The sequence below is a fragment of the Lampetra planeri genome, chromosome 9, assembly GCF_965212315.1.
Source record: "Lampetra planeri chromosome 9, kcLamPlan1.2.h2, whole genome shotgun sequence".
NCBI lineage: Eukaryota > Metazoa > Chordata > Hyperoartia > Petromyzontiformes > Petromyzontidae > Lampetra > Lampetra planeri.
Genome location: NC_136115.1, coordinates 11686987 through 11710707, shown reverse-complemented (window position 1 = coordinate 11710707; position 23721 = coordinate 11686987). Strand labels below are relative to the sequence as shown.

General features: G+C 44.5%; 2 protein-coding genes across 2 annotated transcripts in view; one reads left to right on the top strand and one right to left on the bottom strand.

Annotated features, from left to right (window-relative positions):
• The first annotated feature begins 151 nt into the window (after positions 1-151).
• Positions 152-23703, top strand: THUMPD2 (THUMP domain 2 tRNA and snRNA guanosine methyltransferase). The gene is made up of 11 exons (XM_078597639.1): positions 152-341; positions 3847-3993; positions 10629-10758; positions 11545-11993; positions 16983-17060; positions 19078-19130; positions 19733-19820; positions 20532-20603; positions 21144-21258; positions 21422-21542; positions 23250-23703. The coding sequence occupies exons 2-11, from the start codon at positions 3859-3861 to the stop codon at positions 23599-23601; spliced, it is 1593 nt and encodes a 530-aa protein (XP_078453765.1). The 5' UTR covers positions 152-341; positions 3847-3858; the 3' UTR covers positions 23602-23703.
• LOC144720686 (disintegrin and metalloproteinase domain-containing protein 12-like) overlaps positions 15482-23721 on the bottom strand; it is a 37455-nt gene continuing 29215 nt past the window's right edge. The window contains exon 20 of the mRNA XM_078597644.1: positions 15482-15974. Within this exon, the coding sequence (XP_078453770.1) occupies positions 15896-15974 (79 nt within the window). The 3' untranslated portion in view covers positions 15482-15895. The remainder of the gene's footprint in view (positions 15975-23721) is intronic.

Below are 23721 nucleotides of genomic sequence, written 5' to 3'. Positions count from 1 at the left end.
TAATTGGAAACTAGAAGATGTGGTAGACAACTTCCGGAAGAGGTGGTCATCTTCCAGAAGATCTCATCAACAGGAAGCCAAATCAATCATCTTCCGGAAGAGCTCGCAGTCTTCCGGAAGACTTCTGGAAGACGATCCGCGAATAAAACGCGGATCCGCGCGTGTTGGCGTGGTCGGCGCGAGAGTTGGAGGGCCGATTCTGTGCCTCGTCCCTTTAACCCTTCAGCGGAGTATGCGAGCGCTCTTGCGAATCGCTGGAAGACTCTGCGAGGGTTTGAGAGACTCTGAGAGAGGCTGCGAGGCACCACGCTCAGCGAACCGGGCACTCACTCCCGTCCAGGGTGAGCGCGGGCTCAACCATGTGGCGCCTACAGAGGGGGTGACAAAGACTTGGGGGGGGGTGAAATGGTTTCGCCCAACTAAGTCACGTTTCTTGACTTAAAGCTTTCGTTCTAGATTTGAAGCTTTCGTGACTGCAAGGATACTCTTAGGTTTTTTTCTGTAAAGTCACGTAGGTAAAAATAAGAATAAATTGTATTATTATTTATTATTATTTTATTAAATAATAAAATATTTCACTTTATATGAATTCTTGCAGTCACGAAAGCTTTAATACCCTTAGGATTGTTTCGGTAAAGTCACGTAGGTAAAAAAAAGTAATAATAAAATATTTTATTTTAATAATAATAAAATATTTTATTATTAATAACATATTTTATTATTAATACTTTTTTACCTACGTGACTTTACCGAAAAAACCTAAGAGTATTAAAGCTTTCGTGACTGCAGGAATTCATATTATTGGGTCTTTCGGTAAAGTCGCGTAGAGAGGATCAAAGAAAATAACAAAAAAACAAGCAGTCATCAGGAGAAAAAATTGTGTGAAAGCTGCTGAAGCAGGCTGTTTAAAAGGTTTCAAATGGGTGTAGCCCAAGGGTCATAAGCGAAGTGGGCTGGGCTAGTAATGTTAAAGTGAGAAATTTGCATGTCAATGTAAGATCGGAGAGCCACCGCCACATCGAGAGACATTTAACCTGTTAATGTGAAACCAGAGAGTCGATTATAACTACTAACAGCAGAAGCTAGGATAGAAACATCACAGCTAGTTATGACTTAAACTGGTTAATAACGTCCTTCCAATGATTGCTCAGTTTGTACCCATCTTCTCGGTTGAAATTGTGTCTGTGTCTATATATATGGATGGTTAATGAACGAATCTTTGTTGATAGCCTGTGGGCTTGCAAAGTACATTCGTCTTAGAGAAATCAATTTCGTGTGAGCCCACCGCATTAATAAAATTATCAACCACGGCCGAGGTATTGGTCCTACCGTGTTTCAGATCTGCCTTGTGTTCACGAACATGGTCCCAGACATGTTGTTTAGTTTCCCCAATGTAACTACTGCTGCAGACACAGCTTAGTTTGTAGACGCCGGGGTATTGCATGTCAGGGATCACATCCTTCACAGGTGGGATCCGATCACGCATTTTAAACCTTTAAAACAGCCTGCCTCGGCAGCTTTCCTGCTATTTTTCTCCTGATGACGATTGCTTGTGTTGCGATCGAAAAGTCATGTTTATGTTTTAACATTACGGAAATGAACCCGTTTTATATATTTTTTCTTGGATCGTTTGGCTCCCTTATTCTTCTTGCTCCCCTTTTTTTCTGGTGGGGAGAGTGGACCCATCTTCAGGTGAACATTTCTGGAGTGTACACAGGAAATTGAATGTAAGGACTTTTAACCAGGTTAACAAGTACCACGGTACTGTGGTGGTTAAAGTTGCCATTACAACGGTACACGTTCCGACTTGTGGAGGTTGTGGATGCTTAGGTCTTTGCAATATCCATAAAAAAGATCAATCATCACCGTCCATGATATACCCACTGCTGCGCTTCCAAAGCCCTTCACCATGTGCTATTGGCTTCATTTTATTTGTTTTTCTGATCTCTTGAATTCCAGCCTCGTTAACTTGAACAGCACGCTATGAAAAAGAGCACTCATTGATCAGATGGCTAACTGGACATAAGAGGTGAAACTTTGGAAAATTAGCAGACCTGTTTAAAATTTACATAAATGTAAAGTGTACATTTGCGATTTCATGCATGCATCGTTAGCCTTGCGCATCCAGAGTAATCGTGGAATCCAGATTCAGACCCTACGCCAGCCGCATCGAGTGTAGGTCGCTTTGTATGGTTCTGCATCAATTATGGTGTTTCCTCCCATCATATATTCCAAAGCTCTTATAACCTTGCTCTATTAAATAAATGTGAACTCGCGTATCACAACTTTGATTGTGCTGTTGGTTACTTGGCCGCTTGTCGTTTTGGTCCTGCATCTGAAACAAAGCAGATTTTGTATTCCACGCTTGTGAAATGACTCGAACGACGAACTACAAGGAGCCTCTCTTATTAGAACACCGTAACAATATGAGGTCTGGGCTTCATGCTTGGTCTTGAAGGTCGTGTCTTCCCTCGGACATCCCCTCCCATTGTGCTCTGCCCTTTTATATCTCTCAATGTTTTCTCCCCCAGCAAATCTCAGTCCTATCCCAACCGTCGCCTCTGGCTTTCACTATTTACGTTCAAAGGGGGCATCCATTTAGTACATACGCAAAAATCTGTCAACTTGACCACTCCCCCCTCCCTGTACGCACGCGTACTTTTTACCCCCCACCTGCGTACATACGCTTGACGCACCCCCCCCCCCCCCCAGAATCCTATAGAACGGCCGATATTTAATCCACGCAGAAACGATCAAGGATGAATAATATTAACGTGTTAAACAAACACTAAGTCCACCGCCGGACTATCTAACTCATTTGGAGGCCAATGTAGACAAATTATTATCGAGGCTTCACACCCCCCCCCCCCCCCCCCGTTTCCTATGTGTACGTACATTGTCAGTAGGCCCCCATACGCAAGCGTACGCATTAACCCCTCCCTCCCCCCTCCATGTGTACGTACTAAATGGATGGCCCTTAACCTTTTCTTCCAATCACTTCAATAGACTTTCCCCACCAATCGCTGTGGAAGCCTCTTTCTGCCAATCGGAGACTTTGGCCTATTTTTGAATAACCGTTATGCTTGCACATTGGCTTGGGGTGAGTGCTTGTTATTTTCGGTCATTACACTGGCATCAACTGGAACCAGGACATTGCCATGCTAGGGGATCCGTTGAGTTGGTGCAGGAGTCGCGTGTCCACTGGCCATGGAGCCACCGTCCTCTCGCTATTGTTTGTCTTTTGATCTCAGACCTGACTTGTACGTATGCATATACCTGTCAACCCCTTATCATTGCCTACCTTATTACAGACCAATTCAGACCTTATTGGTCACCTTGTACCCTTATAAATCTCAATGTTCATCCTACAAATTCCATATTGAAACGGCTGTATGCCGATTGGATCAAAATACTAAATTTCCCCGTACAATAATATGGGTAAAGCATATGGGTTGACAAGTATGCATGTGTGTTGAACCTCTTTCACATTGTACGTAGCCAACCGTGCTAATCGGAGGTGCGGAGGCAAGACGACAAACTCAACACAAAAATAAGTTCTAAGTAAATGAGTTTTCAATCTAGATGATTTAAACGTGCACAGCTCCAGTGGCTTCCTAATATCAGAAGGGAGAGCGTTCCAGACGGCCACAGAAGCACATCTGAAAGCGCCCAATATGGTGACCGTCTTTGATTCGATAGCCAGCCAAAAGCTGCTGCTGCTGCAAGGATGACCGGAGTTTGCGTGATGGATTATGCTCCTTGATGAGATCAGCAAGGTATTGTGGTTCATTTGTGGCAAGCACTTTGTTGTGTAATGAGTGCAACTTTATAATGTATTCGTTCCAGGACCTGGCGCCCATGTTTGGTGTGGAGGAAACCATGACCAGCGAGGCCTCCTCCCCGTGTCGGCTCGGCTCCTTCATGTGCACGGTGGGGCGCGGCCTGGAGGCCCTGGCCGCCGCGGAGATCGAGCAGCGACTTGGGGCCACGCAGGCGAGCCTTCTGATCCCTGTCCCACATTCCCTGCCCTCACAACCCCCCCTCTTCTGAGTCTCTGCCCCGGGTTCAGTCTGCACCACTGTTGGTCTCCACATTTAGTCACCACTTTATTGATCTGATTCTTGGCTCATGAGGCCGAGACGTGGCTTATAGGCTGCGTCTACAAATCCACTATGTACGTTTGCACCGAGATGTGAAGCAGAAAACTAAATTTAGGATGACGAGAAAAACCAAACAAACTTGGGTCTAGATTCAAAATCCAGGATACACACTGGCGTATTCTGTGTCCGTCATTAACCAGCCAAGACGCTCAGTGGTAGAGTGAGCAGTTCGCAATTGGAAGGTTGCGAGTTCAAATCCTGGGTGGGGGTTCAATAAAATAGAATACCACTTCTTGGGAAGTCGGCAGTGGTTGCTCTATGGTTAGACTCCCCCCCCCCACCATATTTTCTACTATAATGAGCTAAGAATGTGTGTGTGTCTCGTGCGTGACGTCACTCCACATGAGGCCAACCCCCCCTCAATAATCATGAGCGGGTGACGTCACTCCACATGTAGCCCCCCCCCCCCCCTCTTTAATAATCATGAAGAGGTGATGTCTTCCAAATGGACACCCCCCTCCCTCACCATTAATAATAATTAGCGGGTGACGTCACTCCACATGGGGTGGTGAGGCGCCTCCTCCCCCCTCCTCAGCGTCAACTTATAACCCTCACTACAAAGGCAGAACCCTCACGTCACGCGATCTCCGTAATGCTATTGAGACATAGAAGTAAAAAGGACATGATGAACAAGGGATTATAACCTTTAAATGAAATAAGTCTGTGTCACCACGGCCTTACAAATTACACACGAATGGATGCAATGAATATCACGTCGCGGTCTGCTTTTCGCTTGCAAGTTTCAGATTTACTGCAATACACCCGTCCTTGGACGGGCAAAAGGCTAGTGAATATATAATATCCACCACTGCTCATTGGAGCAGGACATTATTTGGATATCTTCTATCTTTTTCTATATAAAAATACAATTTTGTCTGTGGGTTTGTGTGTGGGTTTGTGTGTGTTTGCGCGCTTGCGAAGGATTTGGCTCTCCAACAGTGGGGTTTACGTAAAATAAAAATAGCCAGGTACCACGCCGTAAGCCCCGCCATAAGCGCTATTTCTTTTTCACATTTATCAACTTTTAATTAGTTGAATTAGCGATTTAGTGCGATTTCTGGGCGTTCCCAATGTATTTATTTATTTATGACACGTGCATGGCCATACCAACTCACGCGCCTTTGGTGGGGAGGACGGCTCAAGCCAAGTCGCATGCCTTCAGTGGGAGTGTGGGGGACATTTTCTTTGGCGTTAAAAATACTATAAAAATACACTAAACGCGCAGGTAAATTCTTCACTGTGTGATGTCCCCCCCACCCCGATGCGTGCAGTTACTACTATTTAACTACTAGATTAAAACTCTTCAAATCTAGATTACTACTATACAGTCGCTAAATGCTACCACTATAGGCCGAGATATTACTGCAGAGCGGCCGGGGAGATCGTGGCTGGGGGGGGGGGGGTCAGGGGTAGCAGCCCAGCCCCAGCCTGCCAAGGTGCCACCTCGGCCGGCTGGACAATCTAGGTGAGGCCAGAGGCTCTGCACGGGACTAGGCCTCACCACGCCACTCTGTCAGGTGAGTACTTTGTGCTATAGAGTCGATAAATACTGCTGTACAGTCAACATGTACTACTGTAGTGATAGCAGGTACCACCACAGTCGGTATGCACTGCTGTAATCATAGCAGGTACCACCACAGTCAGTATGCACTGCTGTTAGATTTTTCAGAGTACGTTTTAAATATATAAATTTAACCCGGGCAACGCCGGGTACTTCCCGCTAGTTACTAATATACCCCAATGATCCGATCCAAATTAGGGATTTTGATCGGATCATTGGGGGGGCACGTGCCACTCCACCACCCCCACTGGCTCCACCAGTGCACTTACAAATATATCATATGGAAAATCCGTCTAGATGCAACATTGTATTAGCTTTCCTGCTGATTGACTTATTTATATTGATTTCTAAAACTTTTAACAATACACCATGCAAAAACGATTTACAAATATACCAAGTTTAGTTAAGTATCGTCTACGCCTGGCAATAATATTGCAGCTTAGGATGTTTGTTGTGGGAAGGAGTATTTATTAATTTCAAGATCCTTGCAGCACAGCAATAGACATTGTATTTCAACAGCATTTACTAGAGATGCTGGTTTCCATTATAGGCAAATATCGATTCTGTGCTCACTAAGCCTCGCTGGCATGTTGAGTTTTTGCTTATTTTCTTTCATATGGCTGATGTAGATGCAGAGCAACAACTACATTGTCACATTGAGGTGGTCAAGCCAGATAATAACTGCGTCAGGAACAGCGGAGTGTATCGCTGTGATGTCTTCTTCATATTTGTGGATTGAGCATTGCATCGTTATATGATGTACGGTCTGTTCTGGATGACCCACAGTCGCACATTACTGGAGTTTTAATTTTCTATATGTGTATCAGGTATCCGCATCAACCATGTTTTGTGCAGATGAGGTTTAGGGTGTACCACAAGCTTCGTGGAAAATCAAAACCAGAGATCTTCTGTTTTTTTTCTTATTACATGCAACTGATTTGTCAGAATTCCAAGAATGTTTTTTTTTAAATTAAATATCTACTTTCACAGATTGTGTTGAGGTTAAAGGTTTTGGTTTGTAACAATATGAAAAAAATACATCATATGGAAGTTTTTAGTAATAGGGAAAGAAACAAAATGAGGTTCTGTGGCTTTTAACCAAATCTATAAAAACCAGAGAGAGAGAGCCCTTGAGAAACCAACCCCAGAGCCACAGCGCGGGTGCCATTGCACGAATGACGTTACGCACGGCATGGCCTGGGATGAAATGCCTCGCCCAAGTCAGAGAAGTAGGTTGAGGCCATAGTTTTTCGTAATTTGGCAATAAACCACTTTGCCATAGAGTCAAGAACATCAATAGCAACAGCTCTGTTTTCACCAATCGCATTAGTGGCGAATGTGGCCGTGTGCACATGACAGACGAGCAACTCTTTAAAACCATTTGTGGGATGCTATTGGGGCCCCCTGATATTGTGATTTATAAGGTTATATTGTCGGAAAATAAGATGGATGCTGTTGTGTATTATGCAAACCGATACCAACACTAAATGTTCCACCATAATTCAAAGTAAATTTACCTGCAAACATTGAGGCAAGTGTAAGGACAGAGTTGTTTGCCATGAGTTGTTTAATAATTTTTCATATCAGAAGCCCAAAATGCAATTACAATATAAAATGTAGATATCAGCTTGTATTGGAAGATATTCTCTTTCACATTGGATATAAATGTTGATATTAACATAGATTTTATGGATTTATTGAAATATATGGAAAGCCTCTGTGCTTCTCTTAATGACCTTGGAATAATTCCTATTAAACCATGACATTCAATACATATGTGGCTGCTTTTATAGACTAAAGAGAGTATTTCACCCTCTTATATAAAAGAGCAAAAAAACAACAAGAAAGATTTAAGAGATATTTAATATCGCTTAGGCTGGATCAGTGTGGGAGCAGGAAGTGGCTTAAGGCAAACTTTTAAATAAATCATGTGGCTCATTCCACTCTGTTGATTTATTACACGGGCTGCTCCGGGAAGCGTTGAGATGAAAGAGCGGCTGATGTGATCACAAGAACGGATTTGAACTGCTGTGCCGTCCGTGCCTTCATTTGGCCTTCATTTGGCGGTGTGTGGTGAAGGATGATTGTGCCGGAGGTGGGGGGTCACACAGGCACCCCCTGAATTTCCCAGTAGAATCCCTGTGATGAGCTGTGTGCATTATATGTAGTGAGAAAGAAGCTCCGTTTGAAATCATCAACACCTTGTGAGCAGCCTAAGGTGGAGCGGGGAGCAGCGGTGGCACAGGGGTTAACACTGCACGTGATTTCTGGTCGTAGCTAACGTCAGCGACGAGTGATATCTGAACCGGTCTTTGGCCCTCCTGTCACCAACCGAACTAATCGGTGTGGTGAATTATGATAAAAACAACCCCCATATCCAAGACGGCATGTCGAGCCTTCATGCAGCAGTGATTGACAACTGTACATTGTGAGCAGTAGAGCTAATTTCTGCTGGTGTTTATATACATAAGTGTGTGTGTGTGTCTCCGCATGTATTTTTCTACACCTGTGTGTGTGCGCGCCTTTGTTTGTGATAAGTAGTTGAATTATTTATTTGCAGCCATGGTCAATCCAGTGCTGGATTAAAACCTCCCCAAAGCTCCCGCTATCTCTGACGACGATGTAATATTCCACCTAGCACCTACACATGAGCTGATTTAATTACTCCATCTCAACATTGGATATCCTCTCGGATGCATTAGATCTGTTGCAGTATTATGGTAACCATTAATGTAGAAATTATTTTTTGTTATTGAAAATGCAATGTGATAATAAAGGAATGTCTTTCGCTTACATGTTTTCGCAGTTCTGCACACATTAATATCGGCCATACAAGGTGTAGCTGTTTTATATTAAATTGAGGTATAATAAAAAAACAAATATGGTCGACAACAAATTACATTTAAAACATCAGATTCTCATCGTAAAGTTACAAGTTCAATTCCTCTCGTCTCTCGCAGGCATGCTCAATCGCCACTTGTGGCCTATCACAAGTTATAAATGGTCCCTAAGCTCTGAAGTAACACAAGGAGAAAGGTGTCGGGGCGCGTGACGCACGGTTGTTCGTCACACGTGTGAAACGCTTGAGAATGAGGATCGTTTGGGAAGGAAACGGTGATTTCCCCAGCTGCTGTTTGAGCAATCGTGTGCAGGCAGCTGCACAAAAGAATTTAACGGCAGTATCCGTGCTCCCACTAAACCTGCTCACGATCGGTCAACAATGTCTGCAGGATGAAGGCCTCCTTAAGCTACCACCATTGCTTAACTTCTCACGTTGCAACAAGCCATTTAGCTCCCGCACACCGGCTGATCTCATCACTCCATTTATGCGATGGACGTATTCTTGGGTGTGTTCCATCGTTTGGCTGCTATTCCATTGTCTCAACTGCTGGCCATCATTCCTTTTAGCGATGCACCTTGCCCAAGTATGTAATACTCCATGCGCTTTTCAGATTTTGTTCCGTTTTTTGAGAACATCCATTTTTCAATTTGATGTGTCACGGCAGGTGATATCGACTGATTATAAACTTTGGTCTCGAAGTACATTGGTACAGTAAACATCTTGACGATTAGTAAAGTTGGTCGAGCTTTTCTGTTTATAGAGGGGTGTCCCACGTCTCGGGCCTGTTTTGTGTCGATATGTTGGTAGTCATTCTGTAATGAGATAGTGACATCTACTGGTTGGAAAAGGGAAGCACGGGTACAGGCACCATTATAAACATTATCCAATCCCCAAAGGGAGATGTATCTAGGCCAAAGGTGAAGAAGAGCAGGGCCGGCCGAGAAACTCCGAGAACCGGCTAGAAAGTTCCACGAGAGGGCGTGGCCGGAGGCGGAGCCTAGCCGCGCCTGTGGCAATATAAGCGGAGGCGGAGGAGGACTCGGGGTCGGTGTGGGGAGTCTTGGGTCCGGACTGCCGCTGCTCGCCGTCATCTCTCTCCGTCGTTCGGCCACGTGGCGGATCTCCTGCGGAGTTCCACCGCCCTTCCCGGCACGCCGTCAGCAAGCGGCGAGACCGGGAGCAGACGGGCGGAACCCGCCATGTGATCAACCGTGTGTGTAGTCTGCAGAACGTTAAAATCTAAGTGTGTATTTGGAGAGGAAGCCGATAACGTTGGCCTGTGCTGTGCCCGTACGTGGAATAAAGAAGAGAACCCTCTACACGACATATCGCGGAAGTCGCTCATTACAATTGTACCACTTTTTGGCAGAATGACGGCCCTTTCCAAGTAACATGAGAGCCCTTTCGCATTTCATAATTAATCTTTGGCTGATTCCATACAGAAAGTTGCCCATTCCACCACTGGTCATGCTGCAGAATGATTCGGAGTGGGCAGGATTAGGTCAGTGTTAGGGCATAAGTAATGCAGGCGGATAGCTTCCGCAAACTGTTAGGCCACGAGGTTTTTTGTCGAATACTTACATGCAGATTATCGCAGCCAATATGATGATAATAGATATTTTGGGTTTGGCACCAGATTTATCTGGCCAAATATTTGTCATGTAACCCTCCCCCAGTCGACGTTGCCAAAATAAATTGTCATGTGTACCAACAGGCCATTTTTTTGTATTTCACCGGTAAGTTAAAGAATAATTATCACAACCAAAATTTGCAAGTAGACACGATGTTTTGCTTGAAACTGTCAAGCAAGATCAGGTTATGAAACCAGGACGTTAGACTTACAACATATACTGACCAAATAAAATAATGGATTATCGCACTCATGATATGATGCTTATGTTGTGATTCTAGAAATATATTGTAATCGGTCACTATCTGTCATTTCATGTTCAATTGTGGCAGAAATAATCTCAGTTATTTCCCAACTTTGTTATTCCGCCAGTCAAGCAAGGCTGCGTTTGACTTATTTCTGTTTTGTTTCAAATTGCATTTCTATCTTGTTTAGGTAGAAACTTCAGACGGTAAAGTGTTTTTCATGGCGAAGGGAGATGAAAAATTATTGGAGCTGAAGTCTGTGGAGCGTCTCTTTGTGCTCGTAAAGAAAATCCCATCGGTCACTTTGCCACGGAACAAAGGTAATGAATACACTTTCATATTTTTATTAAGTTTTCTTCCCTTCCACTGATTTTCATGGATTGCAAATTGTCCTCTTGTCCATTAATGTGTGCATGTTCTCTGTTGTAACGTTTCACGTTAAGTGGCAATTGCCACATTAACAAATCAAAGCATACGTTGTTTTACGTGCACATGCAAGAGTGACCTGCATCACCAAAATGACGAAAAAAAAACAAATTATAAAGAAAGTACAGCAATGAAGCTATTGAAAATCAAAGCAAAAATAACTCGACTGAAAAATCCAAAAGAATATTGCACAAATATAAATAAATGTTAACTAATAAAATCCCTGCAGCATGAGTCTACTTGGGAACATAATTTTTACACTGATCACAGTACGGTATCAGTAAAAAAACATAAAATAGACATAGGGTGAGTTGGACTCATGTGTAAACTGCGAAGGATACACTCGTCAAATGCAATTGCAAGTGAGGTTATTATAAAGTGTGTTGGCAATTACAAGCACTTAGATTGCATAGAAATCCAAGTGTCTTCTACCACCATTGACTGAGCTTCCCATTCCTTCAATTCACATCTCCATTTGTACTTACGTGATAACTCATTCGGACCAATTCATTTTGGGAGGCTCATTAAGTCTTTGCGAATGCACCACTGCCAATAAAGCCTCTTGAGCTGTGTTTGAAATTTAAATAAGGCGGTTTTCATAATCAAGTGATTTTAGTTCTCCGGTTAAATTGTTTTGTGCGTTTCCTGTACGTACGTTGAACCCCGTTCTTTATTTGCAGGCGCTGGGTTGAGGATGATCTCCAAGCGAGTGACGTCGGACCTCGCGTCGTGGGGCGACGCTGTGACGCTGTGGAAGGGCCTGCAGGCTGTGCAACGAGGCCCTCCCGGTGACCGTGTATCCCACAGAAAGAGGCGTGCTCAAGGTGAAACGGCTTCTTGCTGCAAGAAGGAAAGGACATCGCCAATGCTCGATCCGCAAGTTGTACCGACAAGGATGGAGCCTGTGCCCGAACGTGAGGCTAAGGAGTTCGATTTGGAGAACGCTGAGCAAGATACAGACAGGTGTGACGCACGGAGGCCTGTGGAAATAGGAGGTGAATCTGCGTTTGAGGCGCAGCCTGGGAGCTCTGAGATGATGCGCCATCGCATCTGCGCGCCAACCGATGTTGAAAGCTTCCGAGTGTCTTTCCGATGTAGTGGGAACAACAGTCAACATTACAACTCTCAGGTAGGTCCATCGGTTTAAAACGAGTTCATATTCAAGTTAAAACATTAAAACGTGCGATTCATATACTGTGACAGTTTCTTGTTTTGTGGGACACAGTATGTAACGGTGGAAATTTGCTTTAAAAGCGCAGCGTGACACGCTGATTCTTTTTTACAGTGCTTTGAGTCATCATAAATCCATTTTGGCAAAATATTTTGTACAGGAAGTTTTTTCCATCGTGCAGTTTGCAATCCAGTGTGGGCCTGGGTGCCTAGAGCTGTAGTGCAACTAGGACATAACTGAGACTGTTTAATCTCACCAAATATTAACAGTACTGTTTGCTGCTGGCCACTTGACATTTTGAGGGGTGTGGCCCTATGTTCAGAAATTGTAAGATGCAAAAAACAATTGCTGAGAAACCGCACGCAAAATCACAGCATTCCGCAGCTGGGAGGAGGGAGGGAGGCCAGAACTCCATCACAACATGTGCATCTTGAACTGGAGCACAATCGCTGTGGAATGCACCCGTTGCATTGCTGTTAGAATGCCTCTCCCATGGGGATGCTGTTAGAGATGTACGGCATTGCTGAATCCCGAAACGTAGAGTCGAGCTTCACAAAAGTTGCAACGTGGGTTCGGGGTGCCTCTCTCAAGGTATTCTCACAAGCGTTACTTACAGGGGCGATGTGGCGGATGCGTGAGAGAGTTGAGAGTGGTAGAAACGTGCGGAACGTAAGAGCTCGTGAGCATGAGGTGCGGAGATGCACCCAGCGGGTTGGGAATTGATCGAATTCTTCAACCACATTGGAAAAGAAGAGGGGGGAAAGTCAGCCGTTTAGGGCTTGAGTAAGTAATATCTCTGTTACCGAAAAGGTCGGATAGTTAGAGAGTGAATCATATGAACCTTATGGCGGGACCCCGGGGTCCCGAATTAACGGAAGGCAAAATCGTAAATAATTTATTTTTGGCGACTCCGTCCCACCGCGCACATAAACGCCGCGCCCCACCTGGCGCGGATCATTCTGTTGTTGTGTCGTCCAAGCGCAGCAGCGAGGACGAATGCGCAGAAGAGCTGAACAAGCGAAACTTTTATTAGCGCATCGTGCAGAGCTCGTAGAGAGGAATGGATTGCCGTATCGTTCGCCTTCAACAGACATAAAATGATGTCGCAACGCAGTTTATGCGAGAGCCGGGGGCTTATGGGACATCGGGGTCCCGCCATAAGGTTCATATCCACGAGCTGACTAATGCCCCCTTGCAGGCCAGGTGCCGAGTCACCTGCCACGGGGGGTGTTCTCAGACGTGTAGAGGGCGCTCTATCAAAAACAAATCATTATTATTAAAGGAAGTGTTTGGCGCTGGATTGTAGGTGGAAGTGAAAACGGGGGGTTAGTGTGTGGATCGATAGCACTGAGTCACATGGAGGCAGTGCTTGGGAAGAGGAGGATGTGATGCAGTGTGCACAGTGGAGGAGGTCTGTTTTTGAGATGGGTTCTGTGGGTGCCCAGCGATTGCTCACGAAGGGGAGGACCTAATGGTGAGTGCTGAGATATACTATCGCAGCAGGCCTGGGAGGGAGTTTTGGATGCCCTTTGAGTAACATGATCTTGACCATGACACTGCCATGCCAAAGGCACACATTCACGATAGCCGTGAGGATGCAGTGGTGGTTGTTGACAACAAGGAGTCGCGTGTGGGTTAGATGTGGTTTAGTGAACGAGTGAGACAGTGACCAGGGGGCCTACTGGCTCCATTTCACTGGCCAGTGATGTTCGCCCTCTTCTGGGGTTGCTTCCAATACAGCAGCCACCAACTGGCCTGGTTGTGATGTCACGGGACATGCCATTCAGATGACCGCTCTTGCATTGAGAGAACACGAGGATTGGGGACAGCTCGACAGCTCTGGCACAGTACATGCTCAGCCCAATCAATTCGACTTTCGTTTCTGTAAATTAGATGTGAGATGTGATTACACTGGTCAACACACTTTTTCTGGCATAAGGTATTCCAACGGTTTTAAGGTAATCTGGCATCAGTTTTTGTCTATCACATCAGGTTTTTGAGATATCAAATATTGTATTTTCAATAAAAACTGCAGAAGAAAAATTTAATAAATGTGGATATCTACATAAAATGATATTATAAACACACTATCCTAAAAATACAGCACCATATTTTAACACTAAAGCAGTCACTGACTCGCAACAACTTGCAATCATAAGTGACAGAGTTAATTTCTGGTAAAATCAATGAAAATGGGGTATGCCGATAACATAAAAATGAGATGTGATGGAGCAAATCTGAGTTCAGATTTGAAATCAGCACCCTGAAATTAGTCTAAAACAGCTGCAAAAGTCCAGGCCAGTGTTATTGAAAAATCAGTGTGATCCTTGTTACACTCTACCTACCACATATATTTTCCATGTGAATGCCATGAAAGATGTATGCGTATCTGCTTTAATGTCTTTATGCGTTTGTGTTTTGTTTGTCATTTGAATGCCAATAATATCGCATTGTGAAATACGGTCGAGTTAATGCACCATGCAGGTCAGACTTATTTGTGATTTTATTTGGCTTCTGTCGCAAAAAGTCACGTACACAATATATTGCACAAAATACATAAATAACAATCATGAAGTTTAACTCAAACAGATTAGCACTGTTGGTTATGTACGGTGCGAAAGAAGTTCAACATACATACAAACTTGGTGTACACATGAACCCAAATCATTTGAGTGCATAGCTTCTCTCCCTTGTTACCTTTGTTCACCTGGCGCGGCTGCGGATTTGCTAGGGGGATGCCTTCCACGACAGTCAAAGGCTTCCTCTAACGTCCCCCATCCCTGCTCACGCTCACTGGTGCGCCCTGTGCCATCTATTGAGCCCTGATGATCTCTTTGGTCCCCAGTTGAAACCACAAAATATGAGTCAAAGATGTTAAAGGCACTCAAATATCACATTATTAAATTATAATTCTACATGCTTGTTTTCAAGTGGGCAGCAATTTGGTTAATGACAATACACATTATCAAGTAAATTATGTTAAAATGAAGCCGGACAGACAAAGAATCACGTGTTGGTGAGATGGAGACACAATGTGTGGGCACATTAGGGCAGGTATTGCTGCAGTATCAAGATTGCCATCTTAAAGATTTCAATCACTTTGTAATCAGTAATCACATTGTCATCAGTATTGCCTCCTCGCTAAATGTAATGGAAACAAGGCACTTCATAATTATGCACATCCATCATTGGCCCCCTAACTGGTAGACGGATTCCCCAGGTCTCATGACACTCGGCCTGGTCTCTTGATGTTGATGTCCCAACCTCGTGACACAAAATCGACTTGAAACCTGTACTTGACGGCGAGGCAGCCCCCAGGGCAGAGTGACGGCCGCAGCGCCTGGCCTGGGCTGTGCAGGCAGCTGCCAGGAGCAGTGGGGGGGGGGGGGAGCAGTGGGGGGGGGGAGCAGTGGGGGGGGGGGGGGAGCAGTGGGGGGGGGGGGAGCAGTGGGGGGGGGCGCACTTCGTGCTGGGACTCGTAAGTGGCGGCGATTGCATCGAAGCAAAACGACCCGGATTTGAACTAAATACAAAGGCCACTCGGAGGTTCATCAGTGCAAGCGGGGTCCAACCCCCTACAGCTGGCAGCCACTTTCGACCACAAGCACAAAGGAAATCTGTGTTAGGTCAGGGGCCCCCTCTTTAAAATCGTGAATAGGAGTTTATTCCCGCTGGCATATGCAAATGTAAAAGCTCCACCTGAAGGACCCGATTTAAAGTTATTTCATGGAAATTCACGGTTTAACATAGTTGGCACCTTAGACAGGTATCCGATTGGCCTCGGCTCACACTGAGAGTGGGAAGCTTCGTGTTTCTCATCAGGGAATCGCACAAATGTCCTTGTTCAATGAGGGGCACTTTTAATTCCCTTCCCGGCCATCTGGGCTGCTTTTAGCTCCGCACATCTTCACCAATGCATTGGCCGGGCTGCTGGCGATTCTGCAACAGAAGATGGAGCAGTTAGGGTGCATGGATGGTGTAGTGTTTTACACAATTGAACCACTTATGAAGCTGAACGTAATTTTGCATCATAGCCTATGTACAGAAGTCCAGCTACTGCAAGGCAATATTGATTACCTCTAGACTGCTAAATGTACCAACTTTATATTCATATGTTTGAGTTGTACGCCTTCTGGTGTCATCTGGTCCAAAACCAATGGGGACTAGGCTCTAAAGAAAGCCGTCTCGGGTGTGGACCAATCAACTTAAAGGACAGTGCATATTATTATCATTATCAGAGTTGCTTCTTTTTGTTAGCTTTTTTGACTACTTGTGTTGTGGTTATTGCAAACATGATGCCTTGCATAAAGGTGTCAGTTTTGTACCAGTTTAAAAGGGTAAAAAACCAACTACTATATTTTGCCACTGGTAAAAGAGATCTCATAGTTTATATTCAAGCGTTGCACGGAATGAAAACCTTTTGATGATGTGATGATGATGATGAACGTTTCACAGAGGACGGATACCAAATAGTCTGGTCAGCGTTTCTAAGCTGCATTGACGATGACTCCAGTTCACTTGCGGGAACACTGCGAATGTTTTTGATTATAACTCTTTGGCAAAGCACCACCCTGATGGATTTAATCTAAAACTGATGTTTGAAAATAGTTCGTCTCATTGCAAAGAGACGAACTTTTGTTTATCCAGCTGTGGAACACTGTTGTGACACCCTCATCTCACAATGGGAAGATCTAAAGTGTAAATCCTGGTTGAGAGTTAACTCGGCCCCATCATCCTCTCTCGAGTCCATAAAACGAGCCCCATCTTGTGAGATGTCACCAGCGTTTGTACTGTGGGGTGAGACTGTCTCCTGGCATAGGAATGTGACATTTCCACCACTGCTTTAGGGCTGCCACGACCACACCTCCTAGTGTGCACCGAGGTGGGTGACACATTGTGCCCTGGCTGTGGTTCACTGTGTGTGTTGTCTTTTTTTTATGCACTCAGGACCTGGGTAAGGCAGTAGGGAAGGCACTGGCAAACGCCTATGGGTGGAACACGGACCTACGCCATCCACAGCTCGAAGTAGGTTCAACACTCGTTGACAAGCATTTACGACAAACACATTCCTATTTTAATGTCATCCACAACTATGCACACATTGCATGCTGCATTTAAGAAGCACATGACTAACTGGGATTTGGTACGGTGCTATAAAACACTTTCAAGTCACGGGAAATGTCAGTTGTAAGTAAAATACTCGTGTTTACACGAAAGATGTACACGACCAACGGACCTGTTATTGCACTGGTAAACTCCGTTATATTAAACACTGAAGTCCCTTTTCTTCGTGTCAGACTTAAAATACCACTATGACAAAACTCTGGTTTGGCATCGCAGAAGGACATATGGCAAATAGCATTGTGGATACCGACTGTGTGCACTGTGGAATAAAAATTTTCGACAAAAATGTCCTGCGGGTAGTTCTACAATTTAGGCAACCTCACAGTGAAAGATTCCACATCACATCTGGGGAGTAATTGTGAAGGTAATTAATTTCTATAGTTTTTTGAAAACTTGACTTATGGAATAAGTTGGTTTCACATGCACATGAAAATGAATGCATCGTCACCACCTTCCCAGTGTGAATAACAAAGTGGATGACTGATCTATTTGTGAATGATAGACTTAACTGGTGCTCATGTAAATATCCACTTGCGATCATACCAACGGTTATACAAATGAAAGTGTCTGAAACGGACATCAGAACTCCTGGAACGGGCCCTGTGCATCCTGGCGGCTAATCGGAAGTTCCCCTGCGATGTTTCCAGCTGAATGATGGAACTCTGCGGGGCTGCAGAATAATCATCTATGGAACCATGTATTATCGGTGTCCAAATGATGGAAAAAGAATAGGCCTTTACCCTTTCCGGCAATAATACGGGTGTTAAAACAGGTCTCTGGTCTAACACTGGTGAGACACGGCCATAAAGGAGGTTGTCTTGTCAACGTGCATTTGCATGTTTGACTACAAGCAAGTGAAGTCATGTAGAAGGAAAATAATAAAATAATATTCTTTTATTATTTCCCTTCTGCGTGACTTTACCGAAAGAACCAAGAATATGAATCCCTGCAGTCGCGAAAGCTTTAAATCGAAATACAAGCAAGTGGTTAATGCAGACTTGATGCCTTGCAATAGGTGTCTATTTGGTGTTTGACCATCTTAACACCTCCTGTATTATTTCCGGAAAGGGCAAAGCCTATTTTCATTTCATCATTCAGAATAATCATCTCTTCCAATCGGCAGCATTCTGCGGATCATTTCAGTGCAATGGCTCGTCGTCAATGTCTGTTTTGCCATCCGTAAATGCGTAAATGACCGACATCTTTCGCGCGTGTAGGTGCTTCTGTACGCAGCACGCAAATCCGCGTGAACGCTCGGTGGCTTGAACATCCACTTTTAATAGACATTCCATCCAAGCTGCACAACAACGCGTGTCAACTCTAGCAGTCTATAAGTACTGCAGCGCCTCCGCGTGGCCGCACGTGACACCGCGTGGCGTTGTTCTATAACAAGCGTGGCGTCGTACATGGGTAGTGGCTGCAACCTGTGACTTAGCGGCTACACCTGTGATTTTGCCGGAGGCATTGGTGAGTACCTGGAGTTGTCGGATCCCAGTGAGATCTGCAGAATTGCGGATCACACTGGTTCACGATCAGATGATTGAATGCGATCTGAAGCATTTGATTGTGCCCCACTCTACCAAAATCGCGCTGGCCAAAATAAATGTTTAACTCCTTTTGGATACATATGAAAATTAAATGATTATTTATCCTATTCCACCGTATATTAATAATTTTACCATTGTAGCACGCACAGTTTACATTCACTGTCATGCGGAGAGAAAACGATTCGGAGGCACAGGAAACCACAGGCAAGCGGGAAGGCAGCCAAAGTTAGCGCCAACAATTTGCCAAGCTCTGTGGGGTTCTCTATTTGGATGTTTGGCCAACTCCATTCATAAGGCATGATAGTTGATAAATTACACTGTCCCTCGTATTCACGGTCGGTTGCCCTGTACTTGGCTGTGTTATTTTGCAGGTGTTCGTGCATTTGAATGATTTGTATTGCGTTGTGGCGTTTCCTGTTACACGGTGAGTCAGCAGCAGCTCACACCTTATCTAAGCCAATTGTACATAAACTGTTTATTTCACAATCTCAATTATGTCATCAAAAATAAAAAATAAAAGTTTTGTGTGTGGCTGTCTTATCCTGACTCCAGTTATCCATAGGATCCAGATAATCCTCCAATCTTCCTGGATATTTACCAATTGTTTCTTCCTGTTATCTGTGAATCACGAAGTAGAATACCAGGACAAGACAACTTACGACCTTTGTATGCAAATTGTTGACAGTCCACAGATAACATACATTTGAGAAAAAAAACTATTCCCAAGAATTGCAAGATATTGACTCGATGTTTCACTAACAAAACAAACATTATTTAATCTCTCGCTTTTATTCAAGCTGTCAATGATGTAAAAATATTTTATTTTTATTATGTACATATGTGGAACTTCTTTTGCACCATACGTGGCCAACCGTGCTAATTGGAGGTGTGGGGGAAGGACAACAACTAAACACAAAGAGCACAATTCTAAAGAAATTTGTTTTAAAGTGCAGAGCATAATGTTTCCAAATGTTTAATTGTATTGCATATGAACAAAATCAATGAAAGTTGTTATGTTCTTCCCAGGATTCCGTTGTCAAAAAGAGGGTACTGCATTCGCTCCGGTTTGCGTTCCACCGTGGCGTATGCTATGGCCAGCCTCGCGGGAATCCAGGTACTGTGCGAGCCAGGGATGTGAATGTCCCATTGTTAAGCTCGTGGTACGTGGGCTGTCAGAATCAGAATTATACTGGAGGAATCCGATGAGTTACAAAGCTCTTTTTCACAGATATCCAGTAAGGAGCGGGTCAGAAGATTATTACACGATCGGAGTGCAAAGTGTAGGAAAGGTAAACAGATCACTTAAAAAATATATACAAATTAAATTAAACAATTTTTTATCTTACCAGGTGAAGCCCACCGAGCTATTAACTACTGAGCTATTAACTACTGCGATACCGCTAGAGGGGACAGGGCGGGGCGTTTCAGGCTACGCCGAAGCCAAACAGCTCCATATGTTTCAGTCAGTTTCAGGCAATATATCAGATGACGGCATTTCACTTGAAACTGCCAAGCATCTTGGGGACAGACTTTAAGAATTGAGAATTTTATTTGTTTGGCTATGTCAGGTGGTGGGAGGGCCTTACAACATAAAATCGACCAGATCGTGTCTGTGAAAAACCTACGCATTACATCTGAATTAATTACACAAACAACTTTGTATGTTTGGTATATTGATGTCATCAGTAATCAACAATTTTCTTAATGGAGGTTCAAACCATCAATGCATCTTACAGCTAGTAACTGCTTAATGCTCAAAGCGAATGCGTGGCTAAAGTGCGATGCACAGGAGTCACTAATGTGTGTGTTGTGTGTTTTTTGTCAGCCACATGCAGTTGTCATGGACCCCATGTGTGGCATGGGGACACTGCTATTGGAGGCTGCTATGGCATGGAAGGTGAGTGGGGTGCTTTATAGGCCACCTGTATTTTTCTTCCGTAAGGAATTCGCCAAACATCCAAAAACGTCTTGGCCATCATTAAAGCTACCATGCAAACTAAACGATCCATGGGATTTACAAGCTGAGTGAACCTCACTGCTTGGGCACTGATACCGGTGTCAATTTATTACTCAATCGGGATAACTCAGAGCAGCAAGCATCGCCCCTTATTGGTAAACTATTGTCCGCTTGCAGGCCAAGTGCCGAGTCAACTTGTTCCGCACAGAGGCAGCTGCTACTGGGTGTGGGGGGGGGGTCTCCTTTGAGAATGCCTGAGCTGGGATGTGATAGAATGCGTGGCCCAAGGAGATCAATAGCTCAATTAACAACAAACACAAATTCACACACACATTTGTCTTAAAGCACGAACAAAGTATGACTTATATGAATTATGTTCAGTCCACAGTCCGTAACACAATGTACGTAAATATCATTGTTGGATCATTGTGGTCGCACCAGGCAAGAGCACAGATTTACGCAACAAAAATGTTTTTCCAGACCGTGCGCTGCCTTGGAACAGATGTGGACGCACAGCAACTCGCGCAAGCACAAGAGAACATTCACTTTGCAGAACTGGATCATAGGGTTGGGTTGCTTCAAGCTTCTGTCACAGGTGAAATATGGCAATCTGTGCATGTTTGTATATTTTCCCTTTGCAGCCTAGAGTAACTTTTGATTGTGTCACTTTTGAATGTCTATTTTTTATAAAGTTTGATCCCATTATGGCTGAGACATGACTATGGAATGTTGTGTATGTGAACATTGCTGTCTTTTAGCCCTGCCGATCCCCTGCAATGCTATTGATGTCATCATCTGTGACATTCCTTTTGGACAGAAGTATAGCAGTGATGAAGAGATGAAGACTCTAATGCCAAAAATATTACAAGAAATGATGAGGTAAGCATGTTTTGTAATTATTTTTAGTCAATGTCGTATTGCCTGGCGTGAGAATGCTACCTTTCTGTAGTTTTTTAAAAATCATATCATATTATAGATTTGAAGCTTTCGTGACTGCAAGGATTCACATTCTTAGGTTTTTTCGTTAAAGTCACATTAGGTAAAAATTTTAAATTAATAAAAGTAACAAAAATAAATCACGTCGTTTTTTACCTACGTGACTTTACCGAAAAAACCTAAGAATATGAATCATATCATAGCCAATTCCAAATTAAAACAATCATGCACCTTTCCTACACCCGATGTTATCGTCGTCGCTGATGGGTCCATTGACGAAACCTGTCGAGGCACGCGTGCCCAAGGGGCCACGGTGCAGCAGCAGCAGAGCCAGAGACTTCCAAGTTCAAACTCCAGTCAGGGCTTGCTCCTAAGTGCCACCTCGTGGCAGGCCCGAGTGGTTGTCAGAGGTCGCAAACGGGTTTTGATTCCTTACCCGTACCCGGCCGCACCAGGGTCGCAAATGGGTACCCGTACCCGGCCGGGTACGGGTAGGGTACGGGTATCGGGTACCTGATTGCGACCTCTGGGATGAAGCCATGTTTCAGGCGCGGGTGGGTTGATTCTAGGAACTTGAATTGTGAGAAGAGACAAGACGTTGGGAAATTAGTGACAAACGGTGACTCACCAGTGACTCACGGCCTACCCGTACCCGTTCCCGGCCGCACCAGGGTCGCAAACGGGTACCCGTACCCGGCCGGGTACGGGTAGCCGGGTATCGGGTAGGGTACGGGTATCGGGTACCCGGTTGCGACCTCTGGTGGTTGTTCTACAAAGAAACTGGCTGCCACGCCAGCCATGCGGCATTCCCATCGCTAGCTCAAAACCACCAATGGAGAGCCGCGCTACTGCACGAGATTTTAGGCAGGGAGATGATGTGATGGAAATCACAAGAGCCCTTTTGGTACACCCACATAACAATGACGTTGTAGATGTATGGAACACAGCCGCTACAGACAAGCCATTAATGAAAAGTGACGGTTGAGCTATTTTCTCCGGGAATTATTTTGGCAAAATAATTTGCTTCAAATATTTTCTTCATAGTTTTTTCCACGCTAACTTTTACTGTCAATTATTACTCTGTGCCAGATCTTAGTTGTTGAAACACTGCTTGGTTAAAGTCTGAAATAATTGGTGGTATTGTTTTAATTTTCACTTTTCCAACACAAAACTCTTTAACTGTACCGTAAAGTTCAAGCCAATGGGACCTTCGCATACCGAGGCCTGGTGTGGTGACAAACGCCTCCACCAAATGATTATGCGAAGGGTTTTGGGAATCTGGGGAAGTCCAGTTTGACACCAACCTGCAGGGGCAGCAAGATGCCAGCACGAGGCAGCACCACAAGCAGGCTGCTATCCTACTTTGTAAGGACAGTGTACATTCTTTCCTCCTTGAACGTGCGCACACTGAGAGTGGGACTCGCCGACTGCCTACAGGGAACCTAGAAAAAGTCCTGAGACTAAAGGAGGCGTGGGGGAGACCTTCATCCCTCAGTGGCTTGATTATAACTTCTGACAACGATGATAACTGTTTGAGTACTTTTGCATGCTATAAATAATTTAATCGGTCGATAAATTCTCAACATTTAGATTATTGTGGTCTCGATATTCCGTCACTTCTACATTATTATTATTATTATTTTCTTCCAGGGTGCTACGAGTTGGTGGCAACATCGTTCTTCTCGTCAGCTGCCAAATGTCCTCTCGCGTACGCAGTCTGTCTCAAGAGCTGCACAAACTTTGCGACAAAAATACTGAGTCTTCGGTTGAATCAGCTGCTGCTACTGCCAAGACAATGGTTTTTCAGGATACAAGTGATCCACAAGCAACATCAAATGAAGACGGACAGCGGTGTGTTCAAGCAAGAACTGAATCGTGCGTTGAGAGTGAAGAGGTGACGTGCGGCGACTCAAGGCTGACGTGTGAAGGTGTATACCCTGTGAGTCTGGGGGAAACCGACGCCTGTATCCACAGGTACAAGAAAACAGCAACTCCCACGTGAGGATGTTGCCCAGGGGTTGCTCACCAAGGGGAGGACCTAATGATGAGTGCTGGGAAACACTATAGCAATAGGCCTGGGAGGGAGGGTGGGTGAGATTCGAGTAACATGTTTTAAGTCATG

What these genes read in the sequence shown, in the direction of transcription:
- THUMPD2 (XM_078597639.1), top strand. Translation starts at nt 3,859, where the DNA reads ATGTTTGGTGTGGAGGAAACCATGACCAGCGAGGCCTCCTCCCCGTGT. An exon ending in TACGCCATCCACAGCTCGAA is followed by an intron (nt 17,061 to 19,077) that starts GTAGGTTCAACA and finishes GTTATTTTGCAG; the next exon opens with GTGTTCGTGCATTTGAATGA. An exon ending in AGGCTGCTATGGCATGGAAG is followed by an intron (nt 20,604 to 21,143) that starts GTGAGTGGGGTG and finishes ATGTTTTTCCAG; the next exon opens with ACCGTGCGCTGCCTTGGAAC.